General features: G+C 41.3%; 1 protein-coding gene across 5 annotated transcripts in view; it reads left to right on the top strand.

Annotated features, from left to right (window-relative positions):
* Window positions 1-25,625, top strand: part of nek1 (NIMA-related kinase 1) — a 225,527-nt gene that overhangs the window by 160,938 nt on the left and 38,964 nt on the right. For all 5 annotated transcript variants that reach the window (XM_039751159.1, XM_039751160.1, XM_039751162.1 and 2 more), the window contains 4 exons: window positions 4,015-4,172; window positions 12,860-13,086; window positions 13,389-13,519; window positions 21,879-22,011. In XM_039751159.1, coding sequence (XP_039607093.1) covers window positions 4,015-4,172; window positions 12,860-13,086; window positions 13,389-13,519; window positions 21,879-22,011 — 649 coding nt within the window. The remainder of the gene's footprint in view (window positions 1-4,014; window positions 4,173-12,859; window positions 13,087-13,388; window positions 13,520-21,878; window positions 22,012-25,625) is intronic.

Genomic DNA, 25,625 nt, shown 5'->3' on the forward strand with positions numbered 1-25,625 from the left:
TACACTGACTACTTTACATTGTTTCAAAATGTTAAATCTTCAGTGTTGTCCCACGAAAAGATATAATAAAATATTTACAAAAATGTGAGGAGTGTACTCACTTTTCTGAGTTACTGTAGATTCGTTACACAAAGAATGATATATTTCAAGAGTTTATTTGTTTTCATTTTGCTAATTATAGTTTACAGGTAATGAAGCTCAAACTTCAGTATCTCAGAAATTAGAATATTACAATGATTTTTAATACAGAAATGTTTGGGCTCCTTTTGCATGAATTACAGTAGACCCCCACGAAGTTGCGGTTCAGGGTTCACGGACTCGGTCGTTCACAGATTTTTTCTTAGAACCTAACTAATAATTGTCAGCGGAAAGCACAAATACCGTCGCAATTTTTTGTTTTTTTTCGTGGCAATACTTTGCTGTAGAGAGAACAGGAAGTAACCGCCGGGGGAGATGCGGATTGGGATGGTGAAAGTAGCCAATCCGAGAGCGTTATTCATTTCTCCTTGCTGCTGATTGATTGCTGCCATGTGACACGTCTCCATGTAGTCGAATCGCCCTGCACCTTCTAAGGCTTCTGGAACTGAGCCTAAACATCAGAAGAAGTTCAAAACACTCCAGGAGAAGGTTGAACTACTGGATTTGCTCCGGGAACTAAAAAGTTGTGCTGCAGTAGCACGCCACTATGGCATTAATGAAAGCACTGTATGCTACATAAAAAGAACAAAGCAGTGATCTGGAGTACCATTTCTGTGATAGTGCCAAAAATGTATCAACCGTAAGGAATACAAATATTGTCAGGATGGAATCTGCCTTGGCACTGTGGATCACCGACTGCAGGAAGAACATCCCCTTGGATGGTAACATCATCCGTGAGAAAACACAGAAATTGTACCAGCAGTTCGCTATAGGAGACAATGTAGCAACTTCCTATCACAATGTTCCTGAAACCTATACAAATAAAGCCAGCACGAAACCCCACCAGAAGAAGACACATACAAAAATACGACGACTCTTGAAGTACCTGAAGAAGAGGCGCCACCCGAGGAGTTTTAAATCCTTTGCATTGTACTGCACAGCTACTTCATCATCATCATCATCAGTATCATTTATCATTGATGAGTACCCGTACATTTTACTGTATTTTAATTAAATTAATTTATTATGTATTTGCTCTACTTATAACAAAGAAAACTACAGCGCATACCAAAGAAACACGCTTGCATGAATTACAGTACGTAAAGTGGTAACATCGGTATTTTACATTCTAGCACCGCGGGAGATATAACAGTATACAGTACTGTACAGTATATGGGTTTACCTTTACAGTAATCCCTCCTCAATCGCGGGGGTAGCGTTCCAGAACCCCCCGCGATAGGTGAAAATCCGTGAAGTAGAAACCATATGTTTTTATGGTTTTTTATATATTTTAAGCCCTTAGAAACTCTCCCACACTGTTTTTTTTATATATATATATATATATATATATATATATATATATATATATATATATATATATATATATATATATATATATATATTCTCCGCACAGTTATATAGTAAACCCTCGTTTATAGCGGTTGATCCGCTCCAGACAGATAAATGAATTTCCAAGAAGTAAGATTCTTTATTTATAAATCTAATATTTTCAGCAGTTAGAGCATTGAAAACCTGTTTATGACCTTCTAAATATGTTTTTTAACATTATTAGAGCCCTCTAGACATGAAATAACACCCTTTAGTCAAAAGTTTAAAATGTGCTCCATGACAAGACAGATGACAGTTCTTTCTCACAATTAAAAGAATGCAAACATATCTTCCTCTTCAAGGTGCGTGTCAGGAACGGAGAATGTTAGAGAGAGAGAGTAAAGTAAACAATCAAAAATCAATAGGGCTGTTCTGCTTTTAAGTATGCAAGCACCGTGATAAACCAGCGCAATGAAGGGATCAATGTGAAGGTAGCCTACTGTAGCCTAAGGTAGCGTCCGTATCTTCTAAGCAAACAGCCACTGTGCAAACAGCCCCTCTGCTCACACCCCCTCCGTCAGGAGCAGATAATGGGGCCAATCATACGTCTCCCTAATGGTATTGCATGATGGATAAGTATCTGCCTGTATTTCTCGGAGAGTGAGAGACAGAGAAAAGCAAACAATGAAAAATCAATACAGGCTGTTAGAGCTTTTAAGTGTGCGAAGCATATCGTATATCATTGAGGAGTTTTATTTAATATGTAATACGTGCTCTGATTGGGTAGCTTCTCAGCCATCCGCCAATAGCGTCCCTTGTTGAAATCAACTGGGCAAACAAACTGAGGAAGCATGTAACATAAATTGAAAGACCCATTGTCCGCAGAAATCCACGAACCAGCGAAAAATCTGTGATATATATTTAGATATGCTTACATTTAAAATCCGCGATGGAGTGAAGCCGCGAAAGTCGAAGCGCAATATAACGAGGGATCACTGTACATTGTTTTTAGGTAATGTATTAAGGTAATTTTTTAGTTAATGTATTAAGCTGAGTTTGCAACGAAATTAAAGTGCTTTGGGGGCATAATGTATTTAGGGTTGAAACTATAAAAATAGGTGTTTAAAAGGTATTTTTTAACCACATCCAAGAGTTGCGTTTTTTTTTTATACAATTCACGGGTGCTCTAGGAACGTAACCCCTGTGAATTTTGGGGGATGTACTGTACTGCATAAATGTGGTGTGGCATGGAGGTGAATAGCCTGTGGCACTGCTAAGGTGTTATGGAAGCCCAGGATGCTTTGATAGTAGCCTTCACCTCATCTGCATTGTTGGGTTTGGCATCTCTCATCTTTGTTAACAATACCCCATAGATTTTGTATGGGGTTTAGGTCAGGTGAGTTTGCTGGCCAATCAAGCACAGTGACACCATGGTCATTAAACCAGGTATTGGTACTTTTGGCAGCTTGTCAGCAGAGGGAAGCATGAAGTGCTCTAAAATTTCCTGGTAGATGGCTGATCTGATGTTGGACTTGATAAAACATAGTGGATCAACACCAGCAGATGACATGGCTCCCCAAATCATCACTGACTGTGGAAACTTCAAACTGTGGTAACTGCACCTCAAGCAACTTGGATTCTGTTCCTCTCCACTCATTCTGCAGACTCTGGGACTTTGATTTCCAAATGAAATGCAAAATTTACTTTCCTCTGAAAAGAGGACTTGAGACCACTGAGCAATAGTCCAGTCCATTTTCTCCTTAGCCCAGGTAAGACCCTTCTGACATTGTCTCTGTTTCTGGAGTGGCCTGACACAAGGAACACGACAGTTGTAGCCTATGTCCTGGATACGTCTGTGTGCGGTGCCCCTTGAAGCACTGACTCCTGCCGCAGTCCACTCCTTGTGAATCTCTCCCAAATTCTTGAATGGGCTGTGCTTCACAATCGTCTCAAGACTATGGTTACCCCTTTTGCTTTTACACCTTTTTCTGCCACATTTTTTCCTTCCACTTAACTTTCCATTAATATGCTTGGGTACAGCACTCTGTGAACAGCCAGCTTCTTCAGAAATGACCTTGTGTGGCTTACCCTCCAAGTCAGCAGTTTTCCCCCACGATTGTGTAGCTTACTGAACCAGACTGAGAGACCATTTAAAGGCTCAGGACGCCTTTGCAGGTTTTTTCATTAATTAGCTGAGTGGAGTGTGACACCATGAGTCTACCTATTGAACTTTTTCACAATATTCTAATTTTCGTTTCATTAGCTATAAGTCATAATCAGCAAAATGAAAAGAAATAAACGTTTGAAATCTATCACTCTGTGTGTAATGAATCTATATAACATGTTTCACTTTTTGAATTGAATTACTGAAATGAACTTTTTGATAATATTCTAATTTATTGAGATGCACCTGTATATTCTTAGCCAGAGTTTCATAATCTCCTGGTCTAAATAATCTGGGTAGTTTTTAATATTTTTATGCAATTGTTTGCACATTGTCTTGGTTTATAAATACAAATTTTCTTTCCTGATATTTTTTTCCCCCAGATGCTTCGCACTTGCTCTCTTCCTGATCTGAACAAGCTTTTTAGAACTTTTGTAGTAGATCCAAACCCACCAGAAGATATGCCAGAGGATAATCTTGAAATAGAAGATTTGGAAGATGAACCAAATAAAGATGAAAGGAACATCAGTTTTGAAGATACGTAAGTATTTCAGAAAAATGTGATATTTGTTTTTGTGATTGTTTCACTGTTTATCCAGGTGATTGGGATCTCATCTGTCTATTCATTGTCAAGCCCAATTGGGAGAGTTGAAGCCTGTCTTAGCAATACTGTAACTCGGGGAAGAAATCTGCACTGAGTGGGCTATTAATCTGTCACAGAACATACTCATTCACATTCCCACAATTGCCCACAGAAGAGTCAGTTTTGATTTTCCAGTTAACATTGCACATTTTTTTGAATGTCGACAAGCATTGAAGTACTTGAAGAAAAGCATATGCAGACATTTAAAAAATGGCAAAGGGTTTAAAGGTTCCATATATCAAATGGAAAAAGAACCATAGTTTTACCAGACTGGACCTCTTGACAATTATTTGGATCAAGAATAATGATCATCAAGGTAATCTGAGCATCCACATATGGCAGAGGAATCCACTTAGATCTTGGAACACTGGAGACAGAATAGTATGGTCATAGATTAAATGGTGATCTGTCAGTGTCCTTGTTACAGACCTGGTGGTTTCTTGTAATATAGCAAGTATGTTGAATATTTATCGATTAAATATGCACTCTCCTCCATCTCGACTTTTTCCTGGAATTCTCCTTCTGGTCCATCCCTAAGTAAGTAAAACCCTTTAAATCTATACGTGAGTCATGGGCTTTTGCTGTGTTATTTAGGCCCCTAAATGACCAAATGGAGAGAACCGAGTATTCAAAATATTTTGAGCAGTTCTGCTTTGTTCCATCCATCCTCCAACCCGCTATATCCTAACTACAGAGTCACGGGGGGTCTGCTGGAGCCAATCCCAGCCAACACAGGGTGCAAGGCAGGAAACAAACCCCGGGCAGGGCGCCAGCCCACCGCAGGGCGCGCACACACGCACATACACACCAAGCACACACTAGGGACAATTTAGGATCGCCAATGCACCTAACCAGCATGTCTTTGGACTGTGGGAGGAATCCGGAGTACCCGGAGGAGACACGGGCAGAACATGCAAACTCCACACAGGGAGGACCTGGGAAGCGAACCCAGGTCTCCTAACTACGAGGCAGCAGCGCTACCCTCTGTGCCACCGTGCCGCCCTGCTTTTGGTCCTAATAATTTCTTTTTGTGTCTTTCTGAAAGATATTCTCTCACACCTTTTCTTTCAATATCACTTTGCTGTTATGATCTTGGACCTCATGTATAATGCTGTGCATAGAATTCCCAGTAAAACATGGCATACAGACAAAACTGGAAATTTACGTACGCACAAAAAAAATCAGATGCATAAAACTGTGCGTATGTTCCGTTTATAAATCCCAATCAATGTGAAATGTAATGCACATGCATGCACCTACAGCCCCATCTTGACTCCTCCACGAATTCCTCATATTTCAATATGCATTTCAATATAAATAGCCCCTTCCGTTCAGTATTTTGTCAAAAGACAATGGCAAAGCATGTGGAAAAAAGAAGAAATTCAGCAAAAACGAAGTGGAGGCAAAGAAAAACTTACTATTTGTTGGCTTAAGCAGTGGTATAAGCAGCAAAAGGAAATTGACGTGATGCAGTGTGGTGGAGACACTGGAAAGCTCAAGTTCAGAAAGTTGCACAGTAGCCAAAATATAAAAGAAGTCTTCAGATATCAAAGTCAACGTGAAGGTGAGTGTTAGCCTGCCATCTATTTTGTTTCAAGCAATATTACAAAAGCTGACCCCTGTGCTGAGGACACGACTCCAGGTGGTGGTGGTGCTGCTGAACCCAGCACATCTCAGGCATTGGCTACTCATACACCACTGCTTCGGAAAACTTGCTGTGTACAGATGGATGCTCTTCTGGAGTCACAAAATCAATAGTGGATGCTGTAAGAGATGGGGCCAATGAACTAAGGAATATAAGTAGGGCCAGTGCCACCATTAAGGCTAATTAAGCATTCGCCTAGGGTGCTGATCATTAGGGGAGGAAATCCCAGCTGCACGGGTTAGCTACTGAACAGTCGGTTACCGTACTAATAAGCTTGGCCTAGGCTGTAAAATAACCTAGCACCAGCATGAATATGAGGGCTGTACTATGTGATATTGGCCACAAATTAAATGAAATTGTTAAAAAGTAAATACTGTATCTGATTACCTGTTTTTACATTCTGCTAATTACATTCAAATGAAGTTGTAACACTGTCCTGTTTGGCTGATAATTTGGTGGGTCATGTTAATTGTACCTCATCTCTTCAGGTATAAGTAAGCCACAATTGTGTGCTACATTACGCAGTCTGCTACATGCTTGCACAATGCGGCACACTTTCTGTGGAATATAGAGCAGCACATTAATAGAGTGCTTTCTGTTTACATAAACAAATTCATTCTCTGACAGATAATTTATTAATCCCAAGGGGAAATTCACATATTCTGAAGGTGTCTTTTTAGTGTAGCATTGGCTCTGAGCACCATAACAGATTGATTCTCTGCTCTTTACGTGGCTTCTAGAGGTGACTCGCTATCCTTAAAAGGACTACTTGTCTTTTGCTGCACTTATTGGAAAAAGCACCTGTGTCCATGCAGAGCTGCAATTTTTATAGGCTCTCCTGCTATAAATGATGTAATGCCAGCTCATTCTATTGGTAATTCATCCCTGGCTGATGTAATTTGTCTGGCACCATTGTAATAGCAATGTGTATGCAGCTAACTGCTCTAATTACATTTGGATAACCAGACGTTGATGCAAATTGCCATTATGATAATGTGCCAGCACGGAGCATTTAGAGAGACGCACTGGGAGAAGTATAATCTGAACCTCTCTAAAGTTTCATTTATTTTCGGGTTGTAATGTTCATCAAATTTACGAATCCTCTCCAGTGGCGCACCGTGCATTTCACACCTAGGCCTTCAGTAGTGCTCCGTCTGAATCAACCCGCCCCTCAAAAACTAATTTATTGTTATAAAAACCATCTTAATATGCAGAAATACAGTATAAAGAGCCGCTGCATCGCAGATAATTCCTGCAGCCACAATAAATGCCTTTATTGAATAGACAAACCAGGGGTGAACAAGTTCCTTTCTACTGCAGCAACAGCCACGACACACATAAAAAACATTAATAATAGCTCATAAAATTGCAATATTATTTAGGATAATCGCAACATTTTACTCACCAAAAATTAGGATTATTTGTAAACAAAATCCATCCTCCTCTCTTTCCTCAAAAACAGTTCAATTACTCTGTCGTACAGATTATTCGTGCGCTTCAGTTCCATCAAAAAGTCCCTTTCTATCGCCATCGAAGCTAATGCTGAAAGTCGAACCCGCCCTGTCGTATTTCTGGCATAAGTTTTAATTCGCTTTAGGGCTGAAAATGTCCGCTCTACAGAAGCAGTGGACACGGGAATGGTCACCACCAAATATACCAATGTGTACAGCTGCCCCATGCTCTCATTCAGATTTTTCTAATGAAGGAAGTCAAGGAGAGCAGTGGGAGATTTTCCTGTAAAATCATCCATGGCATACATTACAGTCAGTTCTGTTTTTAGCAGATCAAAAAGTCCTCTGTGGCTCTGTGTTAAACTGGAGAAGGCTGCATGTGGGAAATTTTTCTTGTATTCCCGAAACTTCTGGGGGTTGAGGAGCGTGACAAACATAATTTTTTCGTGGTCTTGAAATCTGGTCTGTGTCTGGCAAATAATATTGTCGAGAATCCTGCCATGGAGTTGGCGGTAGTGCGTGCGAGGTTCTTGATCTCGGAGCGCCTGCGGTGCGTTAGTTCCTCATATCGGCTTCTATCTAATCAATGGGTCTGAATACGGTGACGTTGCCGTACGCCTGCAAGAGGGTCCTACTGACACCAACTCAAAATCTGATTGGTTGAAGCAACAGTTTAATCGACATTTATTCTTTGTTAGAGGGTCTGCAGAATGGATTGTGAAGGCCTCTGTGCCTGGCAACAAATGATGGCTGAAATGTGATTGGATAAATGCTTTAATACGAAAATACACGTCTGGAAGCAGCACACCCATCGGAAAAGCTATGAAAGGATGCGGACAGACTATTTGGAATTATTTAATAAGTATTCATGGACAAAATATAATTAACATCAGTTTGTGATTCACATACTGTATTTTTTTAGGCCAGCAGAGAAGGCCTTGCAGGCCCTGATGGCCTACCACTCAAGTTTCATGGTTAACTCATCAACTCTTACATCACCGGTCAGCGCCTGCCACAATTCTCTACCACTCTCTCCAATAAGATAACAGAATTATTTGACCTTAGTGTTTTCCTCTGCCTCTGGCATTGCAAGTTCTGTGTATAATGTGAACTCGTCCTTCCATGTTCTCCATGACTTCGCCAGGTCTTTAGCATTGAGGCTTTATACCCTGCATATTCTCATTAAACTTGTATCTCGCAAATATCTCGTGCGATCTTGCGATGTCCACGGCTTTATTTAATTTTAGCTTAAACCCGGCACTTAAGTTTCTCTCACACTTTCGCTGAGGGAGGGTTTCCGCAGTAGCTACACTTATGAATATGCTAAGCACAGTCCTTCACCCGCAAATATTTACCTTACATGGGCAGGCACTCAATTACGTGGGAGACATGATGATGCGAGATGCAACTCCGCCTCACATGGCGACTGAGCTGCAGGCTATGGCCATATACAGTATATGGACGAAAGTAGGTTCCAGTTATGACTGTTACGCGTAGAATTTCGAAATGAAACCTGCCTAAATTTTGTAAGTAAGCTGTAACGAATGAGCCTGCCAAATTTCAGCCTTCCACCTACACGGGAAGTTGGAGAAATAGTGATGAGTGAGTGAGCGAGTCCGTGAGGGCTTTGCCTTTTATTAGTATAGATATGTATATGTGTATGTGTATACCCCCAGGCCACCAGGTGGAGCTCTCCCTGCAGCATGGAGGTACCCCGAATGCCAGCAGGTAATTATGGACAATGGAGTTTTTATCCACAGCCCTGCTGGATACCACAGGGGCCGCTAGAAGGCACAGCAGGGAGGAGCAACAACTATTTGCCCTACACCCCTTAAGTACGTCCAAGTCACATGGACAAGAGGAATGACGTGCTTCCGGGTTGAAGAAAAGGACTTTTTATCTGACCCGAAAGTGATGAGGAATCATGGACTGAAGAATGGGAAACACTTCTGGGTCAGAAAATATAAAAGGACTCTGGGAACTCCCAGACAACGAGCTGAGCTGGGTGGAAGGGTGGCAACTTGTCTGGGAGATGAGGATAGTGATTGATTATTAATTTATTGTGTATTGGAGATTTATATGAGTATTGTAGAGAGAAGGGATGTTTGTGCACATTATTATTATAATAAATCCATTATTTGGACATTTATCCGGTGTCTGGCGTCTGATCTGAGGGTTCAAGGGGACGACAAAGTCCTAATCTGTCACAATAAATATATACTGTATATATGTATGTATGTATGTATGTGTATATGTGTGTGTGTGTGTGTGTGTATATATATATATATATATATATATATATATATATATATATATATATATATATATATATATATATATATATATATATATATATATATATATATATATATAGTGTGTGTATGTGTATGTATGTATGTGTATATATGTATATATATATATACAGTAATCCCTCGATCGCGGGGGTTGCGTTCCAGACCCCCCCGCGATAGGTGAAAATCCACGAAGTAGAAACCATATGTTTGTGTGGTTATTTTTATATATTTTAAGCCCTTATAAACTCTCCCACCCTGTTAACATTATTAGAGCCCTCTAGACATGAAATAACACCCTTTAGTCAAACGTTTAAACTGTGCTCCATGACAAGACAGCGATGACAGTTCTTTCTCACAATTAAAAGAAAGCAAACATATCTTATCTTCAAAGGAGCCGTCATAAAGGAGCGCGTCAGGAGCAGAGAATGTCAGAGAGAGCCGCAAAGAAAAGCAAACAATCAAAAAATCAATACATGCTTTTAAGTATACAGAAGCACCGCGATAAAGCGGCATTTTGTAGAGGAGCGTCCGTGTCCTCTGTGCAAACAGCCCCTCTGCTCACACCCCCTCCGTCAGGCAGAGAGAGCGAGAAAGATAGAGAGAAGCAAACAAGCACAGCGCAGGAAGCATATCTTTTAGCATTGAAGAGTTTTAGTTAATATGCAATACATGCTCTGATTGGGTAGCTTCTAAGCCATCCGCCAATAGCGTCCCTTGTATGAAATCAACTGGGCAATCAAACTGAGGAAGCATGTAACCTAAATTAAAAGACCCATTGTCCGCAGAAAGCGGCGAACCAGTGAAAAATCTGTGATATATGTTTAGATGTGCTTACATTTAAAATCCAGCGATAGAGTGAAACCGCGAAAGTCAAAGCGCGATATAGCGAGGGATTACTGTATATGTATGTATGTATGTGTATATATGTGTGTATATAAAATAGCAAAATACCTGCGAAGTACTGCCTTAAAATTTTTATTAAGAAGAAAATTAAACCTTTTTAAACTGAGGGAAAATATGCCAATAATTATTTGTTAAGGATCTCTTTGTATACCACATTGTGAGTTCGGCCCTCCGGTTGAAATATGACCAAGCTGTGCGCTGAGCTTACTGTTGAGAATGCAACGTACAGTTGGCCATGTGAACAGCAATCTTGTTTCAAATCTCACAGCTTGGATTACTGCTGTCATAATCGGTTTGTGTTTCATGGTTTGTTTCAATTATGACCGTATTTGTAGGACTTGTGTTGAAGAGACATTCGGCATCTGTCAAGCGTTGTAAGTATACAACCAGTTTCATCGATAACTTCACATCCAGCTTTTGAGAGTTTAAACATTCAAAAACATTAAAGTGTCCACTACTGAAATCGTCACCTGTGAATCTGAGATGTTTAAGAGGCATTGGCGGTTGTCCAAAGGTGTAAAATATTTGGCCATTTCGGTACACTTGAAAGCGACAAACGAACAATTCAGCGGCAGCCATCAACTCACATGCAGATGCATAGATGAAGGGCTTAAGCATGTCACTCTTATAGTGCTCCTGTGTAGTATAATTATCTCCTGTACCGTCATCAGTCCACACCTTGAACCTGTCCCAGTCATTTAATACATAAGACACAATGTTCCTCCGGATATCAAGAGTGAGCCTGATATGGCCTTGCAATATGTAACAAAGAGAATGGAAAAGGTAGGTGCCATCTCCGGGCATGGAAACCACTCGGTAAGTGACAGTTCTTTGATCGATGGTGATCATCTCGATAGACATGTTAATATGGGTATGGCTGGAATGATAAAGGAAATGGGTACCTAAACAATGTAAAGTAAGTCTAAAATACCTACACAATAACTATAATCGTAATAAACGAACAATAAAACAGCGGAGAAGCCGTGGATTAAATAAAAAGGCTGTAGTTATCAGCAGGAAGACGTGAATCCCGTGGCGAAGCAAGGAAGGGAATGTAGAGACTGGAGTGACGGACGGTCTTATATAGGCAGGCAGCCAACAACGTGGGAGGCGTTGGGATGGGGGATCCAACGCCGCCTCACACGGTGACCGAGCTGCAGGCTATGGACGTATATATGTACGTAAGTAGGATTCAGTTAGCGTTGGGAACCCGTGTACCAAATTTCTTGAAGATGAGCCCATAAGTAACAAAGACTGTTGAAAAGTTCGATATGGCGGCCGACAGTGGCGTCATACCACCGAAATAAGTACGTACATTGGTTTCAGTTAGCGCTGGGAAGCCGCCTACCAAATTTCGTGAAGATGGGGCCATGAATAAGAAAGTTCAACATGGCGGATGTTGTCGACAGTTATCGACCGTTATGACCGTTACTTGTAGAATTTTGAAATGAAACCTGCTTAACTTTTGTAAGTAAGCTGTAAGGAATAAGCCTGCCAAATTTCAGCCTTCTACCTACGCGGGAAGTTGGAGAATTAGTGATGAGTGAGTGAGTCAGTGAGGGCTTTGCCTTTTATTAGTATAGATGTATGTGTGTCTGTGTGTGTGTGTGTATGTATGTAGGTATAAATCTATGTATGTATGTGTGTGTGTATGTGTATGTATATGTATATATATATATATATATATATATATATATATATATATATATTGTGACAGATTAGGGCTCTATTTGACTTTTTATTATTACACAGTGCACAAAACACCCTCCTCTCCACAATACTCATATAATCAATCACAATACACTAGTCAATAATTCCACCACTCCACGTTCTGGTGTTCTATAGAGTCTTTTTTTATAGTCCCTGACCCGGAAGTGTTTCCCATCCTTCAGTCCATGATTCCTTATCACTTCCAGGTCAGATAAAAAGTCCTTTTCTTCACCCCAGAAGTACATCATCTCTCCTGTCGCTGTGACTAAGACGCACATCCGGGTTATAGGGCATAAATGACTCTCTGGGCCTCCCTGCGGCATCCTCTGTTGGTCCCTGTGGTATCCAGCAGGGCTGTAGAGGAAAACACCATTGTCTGATTCCCTGCTGTTATCTGGAGCACCTCCATGCTGCAGGGAGAGCACCATCTGGGGGTATTGGCTGGGATGAAAAGCCGGCCATGTATGCATGTATGTATGTGGCTTTAAACATTGGATATTCTCAATCTGCCTGTACGTGGATCTTTAACATGTATTGAACACCCATTGAGAGCTCCATATTAGCATGTATTTATTTTTGCAGAATGTTTGAGGAACCTGACGAAGATTTAACAGCACTGCAGGCTTCAATGGAAAGACTGCTGCAGGAACATCCAAGTGAGGAGTACAGTGAAGATGATGATGTTGCATTCAATAAAAATCATGCAGATGCTGTTGATGGTACTGAAGCTGACATCAATGGAGTCAGTGATGGAGAGGAAGATAACCGCCTCAGCACTGAGAGTGATCTTAATGAAGAGTGGCATTCAGGTAGTAATCTGCAAAGCATTGATTCTCTGAACTGTTTTTTTGTTAATTGCTGTAAATTTCTGTTGACACATTAGATAATAGCATCACTAAACGCTTTGGATATTTGAAGTGTTAATTAACATTTTTTTTTAAATTGTGGTCGTTTAATACATTGAGATGTTAAATTCATTCAGACCACTGAATTTAGCATTCTTGCTGTTTAAAGCATATTAAGAAATTTGGAACATATTATGCAGAATATGGATGTATAAACCATAGAATATTAAAGTTTTCCATATTTAATATTTATTCTCAATCTGTAGATGACTCTGATGTTGATGCTGCAAGTGATGGTGATCAAGATAGTATTTTCAGCCGACTAGAAGCACTAAGGCTCAACCTGGAACAAGAAATGGGTTTTGAGAATTTCATTGAGGCCTACAATAAAATAAAGGTATGCTGAAATATTTCCATGTGAGTGACATAAGTTAAAATGTACTTTAATCTATCTAGTATACTAATCGTTAAAATGGAGCACCACAATATTAATACATTTTATGTAAGCCATAATTTAAATACTCACAGGTATGGAACAATGGTTTAAGGAAGGATATTAATAATTGTTTTGTTATATTATCAGTAAAAGCAGGGAGATGTGTCAGTACTAAGAAAAGGGTATCGTCTATATTCATTTATAGCATATTGTGGACATATGAACCATGTGGATATTCAACTGTAACTGATTTATAGTGTCCTCTGCTATACAGATTAAGCAGAATGAGAGAATTTCCTTAAAAGCACTCCACTATAAGGTGATGTAAAAAGAAATATACAGTTTATTTAAAATTGTTCTACTTTTGTAGCAGTTCTGTTTTTTTACCCCTAATAGTAGTCTACCAAAATCATCAGAATTTTAAAATATTACATACTTGAAAAGCTGTGTGCAGCACCTGGCCTTGGAAAACAACTTTTTTGCAGGGAAAAATTTTAAAATGAAACTCATTACCCTTGATAGATTCAGATGTGCATGAGTGCTTCCCAAATTATGTTAAGCAGTCATCTGATGATTTCATTTCTGTGATCAAACATTAGTTTTATCCAGAATAGATTGCATGCCATGTGATTGATGCTTTTTGGCACCTTAAAGTGGATTAAGTAAGTTTAGAAAGGTATGCTTAAATAAACATTTGTCAAAAAAGATTTAGGCAACTGTCTGATTGTCCACATCCGGTATATGATTTGGCTACTTTGCTTTCACATTCGGGTTTCCAGAGGGTCTTATTGGTTTTTATTGAAATCTATATTTTCTTTCAGGGAATTTCTACAAAAAGGTAAGTGTCTAACTTTTTTTGTGTGCATTGGAGTAAACCTGCAAGTCAATCAAAAACAATAATGGTACCTTTTACATACCACGGTTGTCTTAAATCATAAGTTTCTACGTTTATTGGCTTTCTTTTATTAGGATAATATGTGGTTATTACCATTGGATAGCTGTGGTTCATACCATTCCAGTAATGTGTATTTGTTTAATACATCTGGTTCAGGACAGCTTAGTTTTACATGCAGTTACTCACTAAACTGGTGTGGTGTAGTAGTGATACCATGGAGATTGTATGGTTAACGTGTAATGAGACTTAAAGTTTATACTAGGGAGATGTCTTCTTCAAAAAAAAGGAAAATGTACTGTAAAGTCGTGGAAATCATTGAATGCTTGTGATAAGGAATATGAAGACCTTGAGTCAGATTCTGATCACCATTTTGACTCTATTGAGAATGACACATAGTGCTATACTTGATTTGTTCATATTGCTTATAGTATCTTTGAAGTGTGACGGCATACAGTTTTACAGTTCAAACTCCATTTACCATACCCAGATGCTGTCTGCTGCACATTATCCCCCATGTTAGTTTTCTGAGTAATGCTCTTCCAGTTTCATCGTAGAGTACCTCCAACATTTCTAAGCATACCGGAGAGTATGTTTACGCTGTACTCATGCCGCAAAATTCCACATTTCGACTGAATGTACTGTATTTCATACCACACTTGATTCCATAAGGGCCCTCTTTTCTATCATATGTACTTTTTTTGCAGTGCTTGAAGTTTCACAGAGATATCCCCCAGCCCACCCTCTAAACACTGTTTGATCGAATGTCACTGTGCCCTGCCAGTCATAATTTCAGGAGGGACTGCTCTTCTATTGAATATGCTTGTTTTGTAGCACTTCACGAGGACACCCGCCCACCACTATTCAATCTAATGCTAGTGATGCTATAAAAAAAATACAAGAATTACCTCTAATTTGGTTCCACTTCAAGCACCGTTTCTGGTTATGCCAGTTTTCCTCCAGCATGCCAAATATCTGCTGTGTCTTAGGTTGACTGGGCAGTCTATATTGGCCCCTGTGTGAATGGTTTAGGTGTGTGTGTGAGAGAAAGAAAGAGTGTGACTATCTCTGGATTCCTGCCAGGGGCTGTCAGAAAAGGCATTGTCCTCAGCACTGGAAGAAGCTGGTATAAAAATATATGGATGTACTTAGTTTATTACAGATACAAAATGCAAGAGAAGAGCAACAATAAAAAAATAAAATTAAAAGAAACTAAACTTCTGTGGGGCAACTGCAGCAAATGACAAGAGATGTGTCACCTGCAGCACAAAAACCCCAATCTATTGAGTAAAATGTAATGTTTCAAGCACTGACCCTTTGCTCAGTATTTAGTAGAAGCCCCCTTTTGAGCTAATACAGCCATGAATCTTCTTGGGAAAGATGCAACAAGTTTTTCACACCTGGATTTGGGGATCCTCTGCCATTCCTCCTTGCAGATCCTCTCCAGTTCTGTCAGGTTGGATGGTAAACGTTGGTGGACAGCCATTTTTAGGTCTCTCCAAAGATGTTCAATTGGGTTTAAATCGGGGCTCTGGCTGGGCCATTCAAGAACAGTCACAGAGTTGTTGTGAAGCCACTCCTTCGTTATTTTAGCTGTGTGTTTAGGGTCATTGTCTTGTTGGAAGATAAACCTTCGGCCCAGTCTGAGGTCCTTAGCATTCTGGAGAAGGTTTTTGTCCAGGATATCCCTGTACTTGGCCGTATTCATCTTTCCCTCGATTGCAACCAGTCGTCCTGTCCCTGTAGCTGATAAACACCCCCAAAGCATGATGCTGCCACCGCCGTGCTTCACTGTGGGGACTGTATTGGACATGTGATGAGCAGTGCCTGGTTGTCTCCACACATGCTGCTTAGAATTAAGGCCAGAAAGTTCTATCTTGGTCTCATCAGACCAGAGAATCTTATTTCTCACCATCTCAAAGTCCTTCAGGTGTCTTTTAGCAAACTCCATGCGGGATGTCATGTGTCTTGCACTGAGGAGAGGCTTCCGACAGGCCACTCTGCCATAAAGCCCTGACTGGTGGAGGGCTGCAGTGATTGACTTTCTACAACTTTCTCCCATCTCCTGACTGTATCTCTGGAGCTCAGCCAAAGTGATCTTTGGGTTCTTCTTTACCTCTCTCACCAAGGCTCTTCTCCCCCGGTAGCTCAGCTTGGCCAGACGGCCAGCTCTAGGAAGGGTTCTAGTCGTCCCAAACGTCTTCCATTTAAGGATTATGGAGGCCACTGTGCTCTTGGGAACCTTAAGTGCAGCAGAAATTTTTTTGTAAGCTTAGCCAGATCTGTGCCTTGCCACAATTCTGTCTCTGAGCTCTTCAAGCAGTTCCTTTGACCTCATGATTCTCATTTGCTCTGATATGCATTGTGAGCTGTGAGGTCTTATATAGACAAGTGTGTGGCTTTCCTAATCAAGTCCAATCAGTATAATCAAACACAGTTGGACTCAAATGAAGGTGATCTAAAGGATGATCAGAAGAAATGGAAAGCACCTGAGTTAAATATATGAGTGTCACAACAAAGGGTCTGAATACTTCGGACCATGTGATATTTCAGTTTTTCTTTTTTAATAAATCTGCAACAATTTCAAAAATTCTTTGTTTTGTCTGTCAATATGGGGTGCTGTGCGTACATTAATGAGGAAAAAAATTAAATGATTTTAGCAAATGGCTACAATATAACAAAGAGTGAGAAATTGAAGCGGGTCTGAATACTTTCCGTACCCACTGTATGCATGTATATGCATACATTATATCTGTACTAATAAAAGGCAAAGCCCTGACTGACTGACTGACTGACTCGTCACTAATTCTCCAACTTCCCGTGTAGGTAGAAGGCTGAAATTTGGCAGGCTCATTCCTTACAGGTTACTTACAAAAGTTAAGCAGGTTTCATTTCGAAATTCTACGCGTAACGGTCATGCCATGTTAAACGTTCATATTTATGACCCATCTTCACGAAATTTGGTAGGTGGCTTCCCTGCGCTAACCGAAACCGATGTACATACTTATTTCGGTGGTATGATGCCACTGTTGGCCGCCATATTGAACTTTCCAACAGTCTTGGTTACCTATTTGCCCATCTTCAAGAAATTTGGTACGCGGATTCCCAACGATAACTGAATCCTAACGTACATATATACGTCCATAGCCTGCAGCTCGGTCACCATATGAGGCAGCGTTGGGTCCCCCATCCCCACGCCTCCCACGTTGTTGGCTGCCTGCCTATATAAGGCCGTCCGTCGCTCCGGTCTCTTCATTCCCTTCCTTGCTTTGCCACGGTATTCATGTCTCCCTGCTGATAACTACAGCCTTTTTATTTAATCCACAGCTTCTCCGCTATTTTATTGTTCGTTTATTACGATTATAGTTATTGTATAGGTATTTTAGACTTAGTTTACATTGTTCAGGTACCCATTTCCTTTATTGTTCCAACGTACCCCCATTAACATGTCTATTGAGGTGATCACCATCGATCAAAGAACTGTCACTTACCGAGTGGTTTCAATGCCTGGAGATGTCGCCTGCCTTTTCCATTCTCTGTGTTACATATTGCACGGCCATATCAGGCTCACTCTTGATATCCGGGGGAACATTGTGTCTTATGCATTGAATGACTGGGACAGGTTCAAGGTGTGGACTGATGACGGTACAGGAGATAATTATACTACATAGGAGCACTATAAGAGTGAAATGCTTAAGCCCTTCACCTATGGTTCTGCATGTGAGTTGATGGCTGCCGCTGAATTGTTTGGTTGTCGCTTTCAAGTGTACTGAAATGGCCAAATATTTTACACCTTTGGACAACCGCCAATGCCTCTTAAACATCTCAGATTCACAGGTGATGATTTGAGTAGTGGACACTTTGATGTTTATGAATGTTTAAACTCTCAAAAGCTGGATGCGAAGTTATCGATGAAACCGGTTGTATGCTTACAACGCTTGACAGATGCCGAATGTCACTTCAACACAAGTCCTGCAAATACTGTCATAATTGAAACAAACCATGAAACTCAAACCGATTATGACCACAGCAATCCAAGCTGTGATATTTGAGGCAAGATTGCTTTTCACATGGCCAACTGTATGTTGCATGCTCAAGAGTAAGCTCAGCGCACATCTTGGTCATATTACAACCAGAGGGCCGAACTGACAGCATGGCATACAAAGAGACCCTTAACAAATAATTATTGGTATATTTTCCTCAGTTTAAAAAGGTTTACTTTTCTTCTTAATAAAAATTTTAAGTCAGTACTTAGCCGCTGCGAAGAACGGGTATTTTGCTAGTAATATATATATATATATGGAGCTTACCTCTATTGTTATGCAAAAGTATGGGCATGATTGAGAAAATTACTTACTTTGTTGATTTTTGAAGTGAAAAAGTATTAAACAACAACACGAAGACAAATTTTATTAAAGTGTTACATTTTGTTTTCCATGACCTTAAACACAGAAAAAAATCAAATATAAATTGTTATTTTAGCAGAGATGTGGGTACAATCAACCATAAGTGCTTTGTTATCCCACGTTTGGCAGATATCACAGCATGCACACACGTTTTGTAGCCTGCTGTGTGTGTTTCTATTCTAGGTAGTGGGATTTTTGCCCATTTTTTTTTTTCTTGAAGATTGCACCTCAGGCCCTCCAACATTGGGTCCTTGGGTTGCTACCTTGAGAGGCACACAGGGCCTTTAGGCTGCTGCTGTTTTGCAGCCACTTCCACGACTGAGGTTTTGAATAAGGCCCGTTCAGACTCAATTTCCCTAGGCTCCCCCAGGATGCAGGAAAAACTCTTTCGGAGGTTGGAGTTTAAAGTCCTCTGGACAAGGGCGTTCCCCAAACGTTACCAGTCCATGCTCCCTATTTGCTTGGAACTTTTCCAGGTCTGTCCCGGCACCTCCCCCACCATCTGACCCATCTCGCCACCAGGTGGTGATCAGTTGATAGGTCTAACCCCTCTCTTCAATCAAGTATCCAAAACATACACCCGCAAATTTAATGATACGTTTATGAACTTGATCATAGAGCTTTGTCCTAAGGTGATCTGGTACCGAGTACATGTATGAGCCACCTTATGTTTTAACATGCCTAGCACAGAAGTCCAAAAACAAAATACTGGTTGGGTTTAGATCAGGGAGGCCGTTCCTCCCAATCATTCCACTCAGAGGAATCCCTTTCATTATCTGAGACAAACTCCAACATGGCATTGTCCAGGCAGTGACTTGGTAAGGAGCCCAGTCCTGGCTGACACCTTTTCTCCAGGGCAAGTCCAGAGTAAAGGAGACTCCAGCCTTGTTAGAGGGGTTTGGGCGAATGAATGGACATGAGCCCAACTATATCTATCTTGGAGCTCTCCACCTCACCCACAAACTCCAGCTCCTACCCCCTTAAGAGACGTGAAATTCAACTTCACAAGTTTCAGTTTGTGTGTCTTGGTTCCAGTCTGCCATGGCCTCTGTCTTTGATTGGCACTCAGTTCACATTGCACCAGGCCCTTATTCCTCCTGCAAGTGGAGGGCCCACAGGAGCCAATATGCAGTACATACTTCATATACATTCATATACATACTTTCTTTCTTTTTCTTCCATGCTTCCCACTTTGGGGAGCCTCTTGAACCCGACACCGTCGATAGTCATGACTGGGATGAGCTTGCCAGATGAGGACAAAACATACATATGGCAAGGGGTAAGTGCAAAAAAGGTGCTCAGTGCTTTTATTAGAATAAAATAAAAACCATGTTCAAAAGTGCACTGTTCAATCTGCAATAAATAAGTAATCCAATAAAACAGGTGCTTTGAAAGTGGCAGGGTCCGTCTTGCGTGGAGTTTGCATGTTCTCCCCGTGTCTGTGTGGGTTTCCTCCCACAGTCCAAAGACATGCAGATTAGGTGCATTGGCAATCCTAAATTGTCCCTTGTGTGTACTTGATGTGTGTGCCCTGCAGTGGGCTGGCGCCCTGTGTTGGCTGGAATTGGCTCCAGCAGACCCTTGTGACCCTGTGTTAGGATATAGTGGGTTGTACAATGACTGACTACTTTGAAAGTTAAAATCCAATGAATAGAAAATCCATTTAAACAAGGTTAAAAAATAAGCTGGACATTTTCTTTATGTCCAATGAGCCTTGGTACCTTTTTAAAAATCTGACTTCTCTTCAGCTCTCCCTTTCCAGACCTTACATCCTGAGAAGTCCCCCAGCAGGCGCAGACAATCTTTTTTCCTGGCCCGTGTCCCCATCGACAATTCTATGGTGTCTGTGGGAAGCTGCCGAGCCTCTCTCCACCTTGCACCAACCCAGAGACAAGCCATTTTCTCAGACAGCCACTCGCACCTGCTCCACTCCCCAGCATGATGGCATCCTTTATTCATTTATTTTGAAATGCTCCAACAACCATGGACCTCTCTTACCATATACCTCACCCCTTAAAGTCACCAGTTGTACGAGAACGCTCCACACCTTCACCAACCCATTGTAACTGACAGCTCAAGTCCACAGTGTGGTCTTACACTGCACTAAAACCAAATACATAACAAAAGCACTAAAACAAACCCCGTAAAATGAAAACCCAAGCCCCGTTCGTAAAGAATAAAAAAATAGGAACATGTAAAATGACACTGAAACACAATAATAAATAAGTGTCCATTTAAAAGTTCAGTTCTTAAAACGTCCTCTTCTGGTTTGAGTGTTGGGGGTTCTTTAAAATTCAGGCATCTCTTCCGCTTGTTATTCCTTTGTCCAGTCTTCAGTCCTCACCACCTTGGTTGATTCCACTGATGCCACCAAATGTGACAGTGAGGGTCGGATCAATGCTCCCACTTCAGCTTTGAATGCGCCATGTGTCAATAATGGTAATCATTGAGTTCAGTCAGTAAGTTATCAAAAATGTCAAACTTTTTTTCGTATCAACATTTTGATTTTGTTATGTACTATACCTATCAAGGTACTATTATGCAAAATGTGAGCCTACTAGGTGCCTTAGTTCCTGAGATATGGTCTTGTGAAATTGATGAAGAAATAAAGCTGTGTCAAATTTAACACCCCTCTCCCCCCACAAAATTGGCTGTATCTTGGAAATTGTTGATCTTGCAGCAAAGTAATTTTACAAGGTGTCTTCTGGATAACATGGGTTCGTTCACCTTTCATTTTTTTCAAATTTTTTTGAGACTGAAATGCATGAGATCCCTTTAAAATTGGTTGATTTAACATGGAATGACCCAGATAACTAATATAAATAGATATTTAGCTGACTGATAGGCTGAGTTTACATTCAGCAACACCGGTACACCTCCTCTAACACTCTTGATTGTAATAGGAGGATTATTTGAACAAATCATTTATGCTGTTTTGGCTCTTGGTATAAGTGGAAAAGTGTCATTACTGTACATATGATCTTGGTGTTGGTAATTTAAAATGTTAATTGTCTTTTGTTAGGCTATACATGAAGATGAAGATGAGAACATTGACATTGGTTCCAGTATAGTGAAGAGTATTCTCGGCAATGAACATTTGCACTTGTACCCAAAGATCCTTCACCTTGTAATGGCTGATGGAGCATATCAAGAAGGTATGTGCCAGGTTTTCTTCACATTTGCAGAATAAAGCTATTGTGCATGAATGTTTCATAAGTTACAGTGTAATTACAATATATAATTTATGTGCTAGTAATTTTGAAATTAAACACAGTTGTTAAAGGATTTATAGTACATATTCCATTAACAAACAACATTCAGTACATTAAAGTTCCTTACTTTTAATTTAGTGAACTGGAGGCTAGTTCTAAAGTATATTTTTCTCTTAAAAATGTGCTTGCAATAGGTAAGCTATATTCAACTAATGGGCTACAATTCACTTAATGATCAGTATTTTTTTTTTTTTGTAAGACCGGCATGTTTCTCTGTGCCATTTAGCTTTCATTTTGTGCATTTTCATTTACTGCTTGGACTTCATGAAGAGACTTTAGTCTGAAAATGCACTACCCACAGTATATGTATCTGTATAGTTTTACCTGTCTCCTTCTTCATTTGAATTCATGAAGTGTTTTTTACCAAGTGAACTGTGATTCTATGCTTTTCCCCTCTGTTGTTCTTGGTCTTTTAAGGAAGTGATTTTTTTTTTTTTTGTGTCAAAGTGGATCGCAACTGTATTTGTTTGTATTTGCCAGGGACCCCTTACACACAAAGCAAGTTCTTTATTAAAACATCAATGCCTTTCTTTGTGTTTTATTGTTATCTTCATAAAGGATAGCTATACTTTGTTTTGTTTACATTATTTAGAAATGTTTTGTTGTTATGCCTTGTGACAGATAGGGGGCGCTGTCATCCCCTTGAACCCTCCGATTAGACACCAGATAAATGTCCAATAATTATTTTTATTTGGACAAAATAGTGCACAAAGCACACTCCACAATACTCATACAATAATCAATACTCAAATACAATAACAATAATCAATTCCTCCAACTCCCAGATGCGTTGTTCCCTTCCTCCCAACTCCGCTCAACCCTGAGATCTCCCTCAGTCCTTTTTTAGGTCCTTGACCGGAATGTGTTTTTCTCTCTCTCTCCATGTGACTGGTAACACTTCCAGGTCAGATAAAAACTCCTTTTCTTCAACCCGGAAGTACGTTGTTTCATCTGTCACTGTGACGTACTTCTGGGCTGCATTGAAAATAATCCTTCAGCCTCCCTGCAGCATCCTCTGGTGGCCCCCAGGGTAACAGCAGGGTTGTGAAGGAAAACTCTAATGTCCATGATTCCCTTCTGGCATTCGGGGCACCTCCATACTGGCAGGGAGGGCTCCATCTGGCAGCCTGGGAGTATTGGCCGGGATGACTGGCCCAGCCATATATCACAGTACTCCCACCTCAGTGAAAAACCGTGGTTTGAAGTGTCCAGCCCCGCGAGGGTCATCTTCCTCCAGGCTGTTTCTTCTGTAGTATTCCCTGGAGAACCTAGGGGGAATATCATAACAGTGATCCACTTTATGCCCCTCTCTCCAGTGACAATTTCGCCAAATGTGGCCCGGTCGTCGACATCCATAGCACTGCCTCTGTCCTCCTGGAATTCTCCCTCTGCAATGCTGGAAACACTCAGGGAAATCAGGCTCCTCCCCTTTTCTTGCTGAGGAGGGTTCCACAGTGGGAGACCTCTGTTTCATTTTTGGGGACTTGTCCACAATTTGGGTCTCTCTATGGGAAAGAGAGCGCCCTTTTGCTTTTTTCATGCCCTTTGATTTTGAATTGACCAGAGGCAGCCTCTTTAGCACCGCATCACTCCAGGAGACAGCACTTTTCAGCTGCTCCGGCTCGATCAATGCTTCCCCCGCCCCTTCTGTCATTTTCCACACTCCCGTGTAGGGCTCGCAGTGATTTGGCACCCACTACTAATTAACTGCAGGCCCGGTTCACACTGCGTCCCTCTATGATGTACGGTACTGTTCTCGCTTACCTGTACCACCAAATTAATTAATACAGGCAGCTCCCGAGAAGATCGCTGCAGGTACTCTTACAGCCTCTTAATAGGTGCTTCAGCCGCTGCTGTCAAGTCCACGACGATCTTCTGAATTGTTTGCACCACCTGTAAAAAAAAAACTACTCACGGGCTGGATTAATTTCTCCAGCTCGTGCACATCTATCTTATTTAATTCAGCTGGAGGCAGGCTTGAACTACCACTTGCCTTGCCATCTGACCGGGAGCCAATGAGCACATCTACTTCAGCCACGTGTTCTTTTGGGTTGCGCAAAGGCTTGTGGGAACTGGAGTTCTCTTTGGCTGAGGACTGGGTTGCCATCTTCGGCTGGCAGCAGTCTGCCTTTATTAATTTTTCGGCAGACTGACCAGCCATTTCCCAGCCCTCCTTACCTTCTCGTGGGGCGAGTGGTGCCTCGCTCACCTCCCCCTTCCCCTTCAGAAAAACCAAGTCCGTCTTCTTGTGGGCAAAGTCGTCTGCAGCAGTACACTGACCTTCTCCTTCCCAGAGTTCCCTAGGGCATTTCACGTGTTCCTCGATGGCACCCGACATGCGGAAGTCCTCTGTTTTTCTCATAGGCTTGACCGCGAACGCACCACCGTCTTCGGGAGTTTCTCCTGCCTCCCGCCGAGCCTCCGGATGATTTTCTCCGAGGTATGTGCACGGGACAAAATGAAATATTTTAAATATATGATCAATTAGATTGCCGGCACATACCTTGTTGTAGTTATCCTCCTCCGGAGGCCTCTCCCGATCTGTGCAACCGCTCTGTAACTTATCCCGAGTGTCAGCCATGATGAGTGGGGCTCCTCCGCTGGCACTGCCGCTCTGTTTCAGCTTCTTTTTCCCAATGATGGACTTGGTGAACGTGGGTTGATGCGATTGTTCTGCGAGTTTGAACACTGTCTTCTTGGGGTTCTCTTTCCACAGAATTTGTTTTTTCATGTCCTCTGCCAAACCGACGGCCAGAGAATCCTGCCGGCTACACCAGACAGATAGGGGGTACTGTCGTCCTCTTGAACCCTAAGACCAGACGCCAGACACCAGATAAAAGTCCAATAATTGACTTTATTAAAGTAATAATGTGCACAAAGCACCCTACACTCCACAATACTCATAAATTATACAATAAATCCACAATAATCAATCCTTCACTCCCAGACGCGTTGTCCCCCTGCCACCTGACTCGGCTCAACCCTGGGATCTCCCACAGTCCTTTTTAAAGTCCTTGACCCAGAAGTGTTTCTCTCTCTCTCTCTCTCTCTCTGTCCATGTGACTGGTAACACTTACGGGTCAGATGAAAACTTTTCTTCAACCCGGAATTACGCCGTTTTTTCAGTCCCCATAACTGTGATGCACTTCCGGGCTGTATTGAAAACAATCCTTGAGCCTCCCTGCAATGTCATCTGGTGGCCGCCAGGGTATCTAGCAGGGCTGCGAAGGAAAACTCCAATGTCCATGATTCCCTGCTGGCATTCGGTGGCACCTCCATGCTGCAGGGAGGGCTCCATCTGGCAGCCTGGGAGTATTGGCCGGGATGACTGGCCGGCCATATGTCACAGACTTTATGAACATTAAGCCTACACAGAAACTGGCCAAATGATAATATTGCACCTTTGGTGATTTTCTATAATTGCGCAGATGCATTCACTGAGGATTCACTTGTTCAGCTATTTACAGTTGTGAATATTTTTGCACATCTTACCCAAT

The sequence above is a fragment of the Polypterus senegalus genome, chromosome 4, assembly GCF_016835505.1.
Source record: "Polypterus senegalus isolate Bchr_013 chromosome 4, ASM1683550v1, whole genome shotgun sequence".
NCBI lineage: Eukaryota > Metazoa > Chordata > Cladistia > Polypteriformes > Polypteridae > Polypterus > Polypterus senegalus.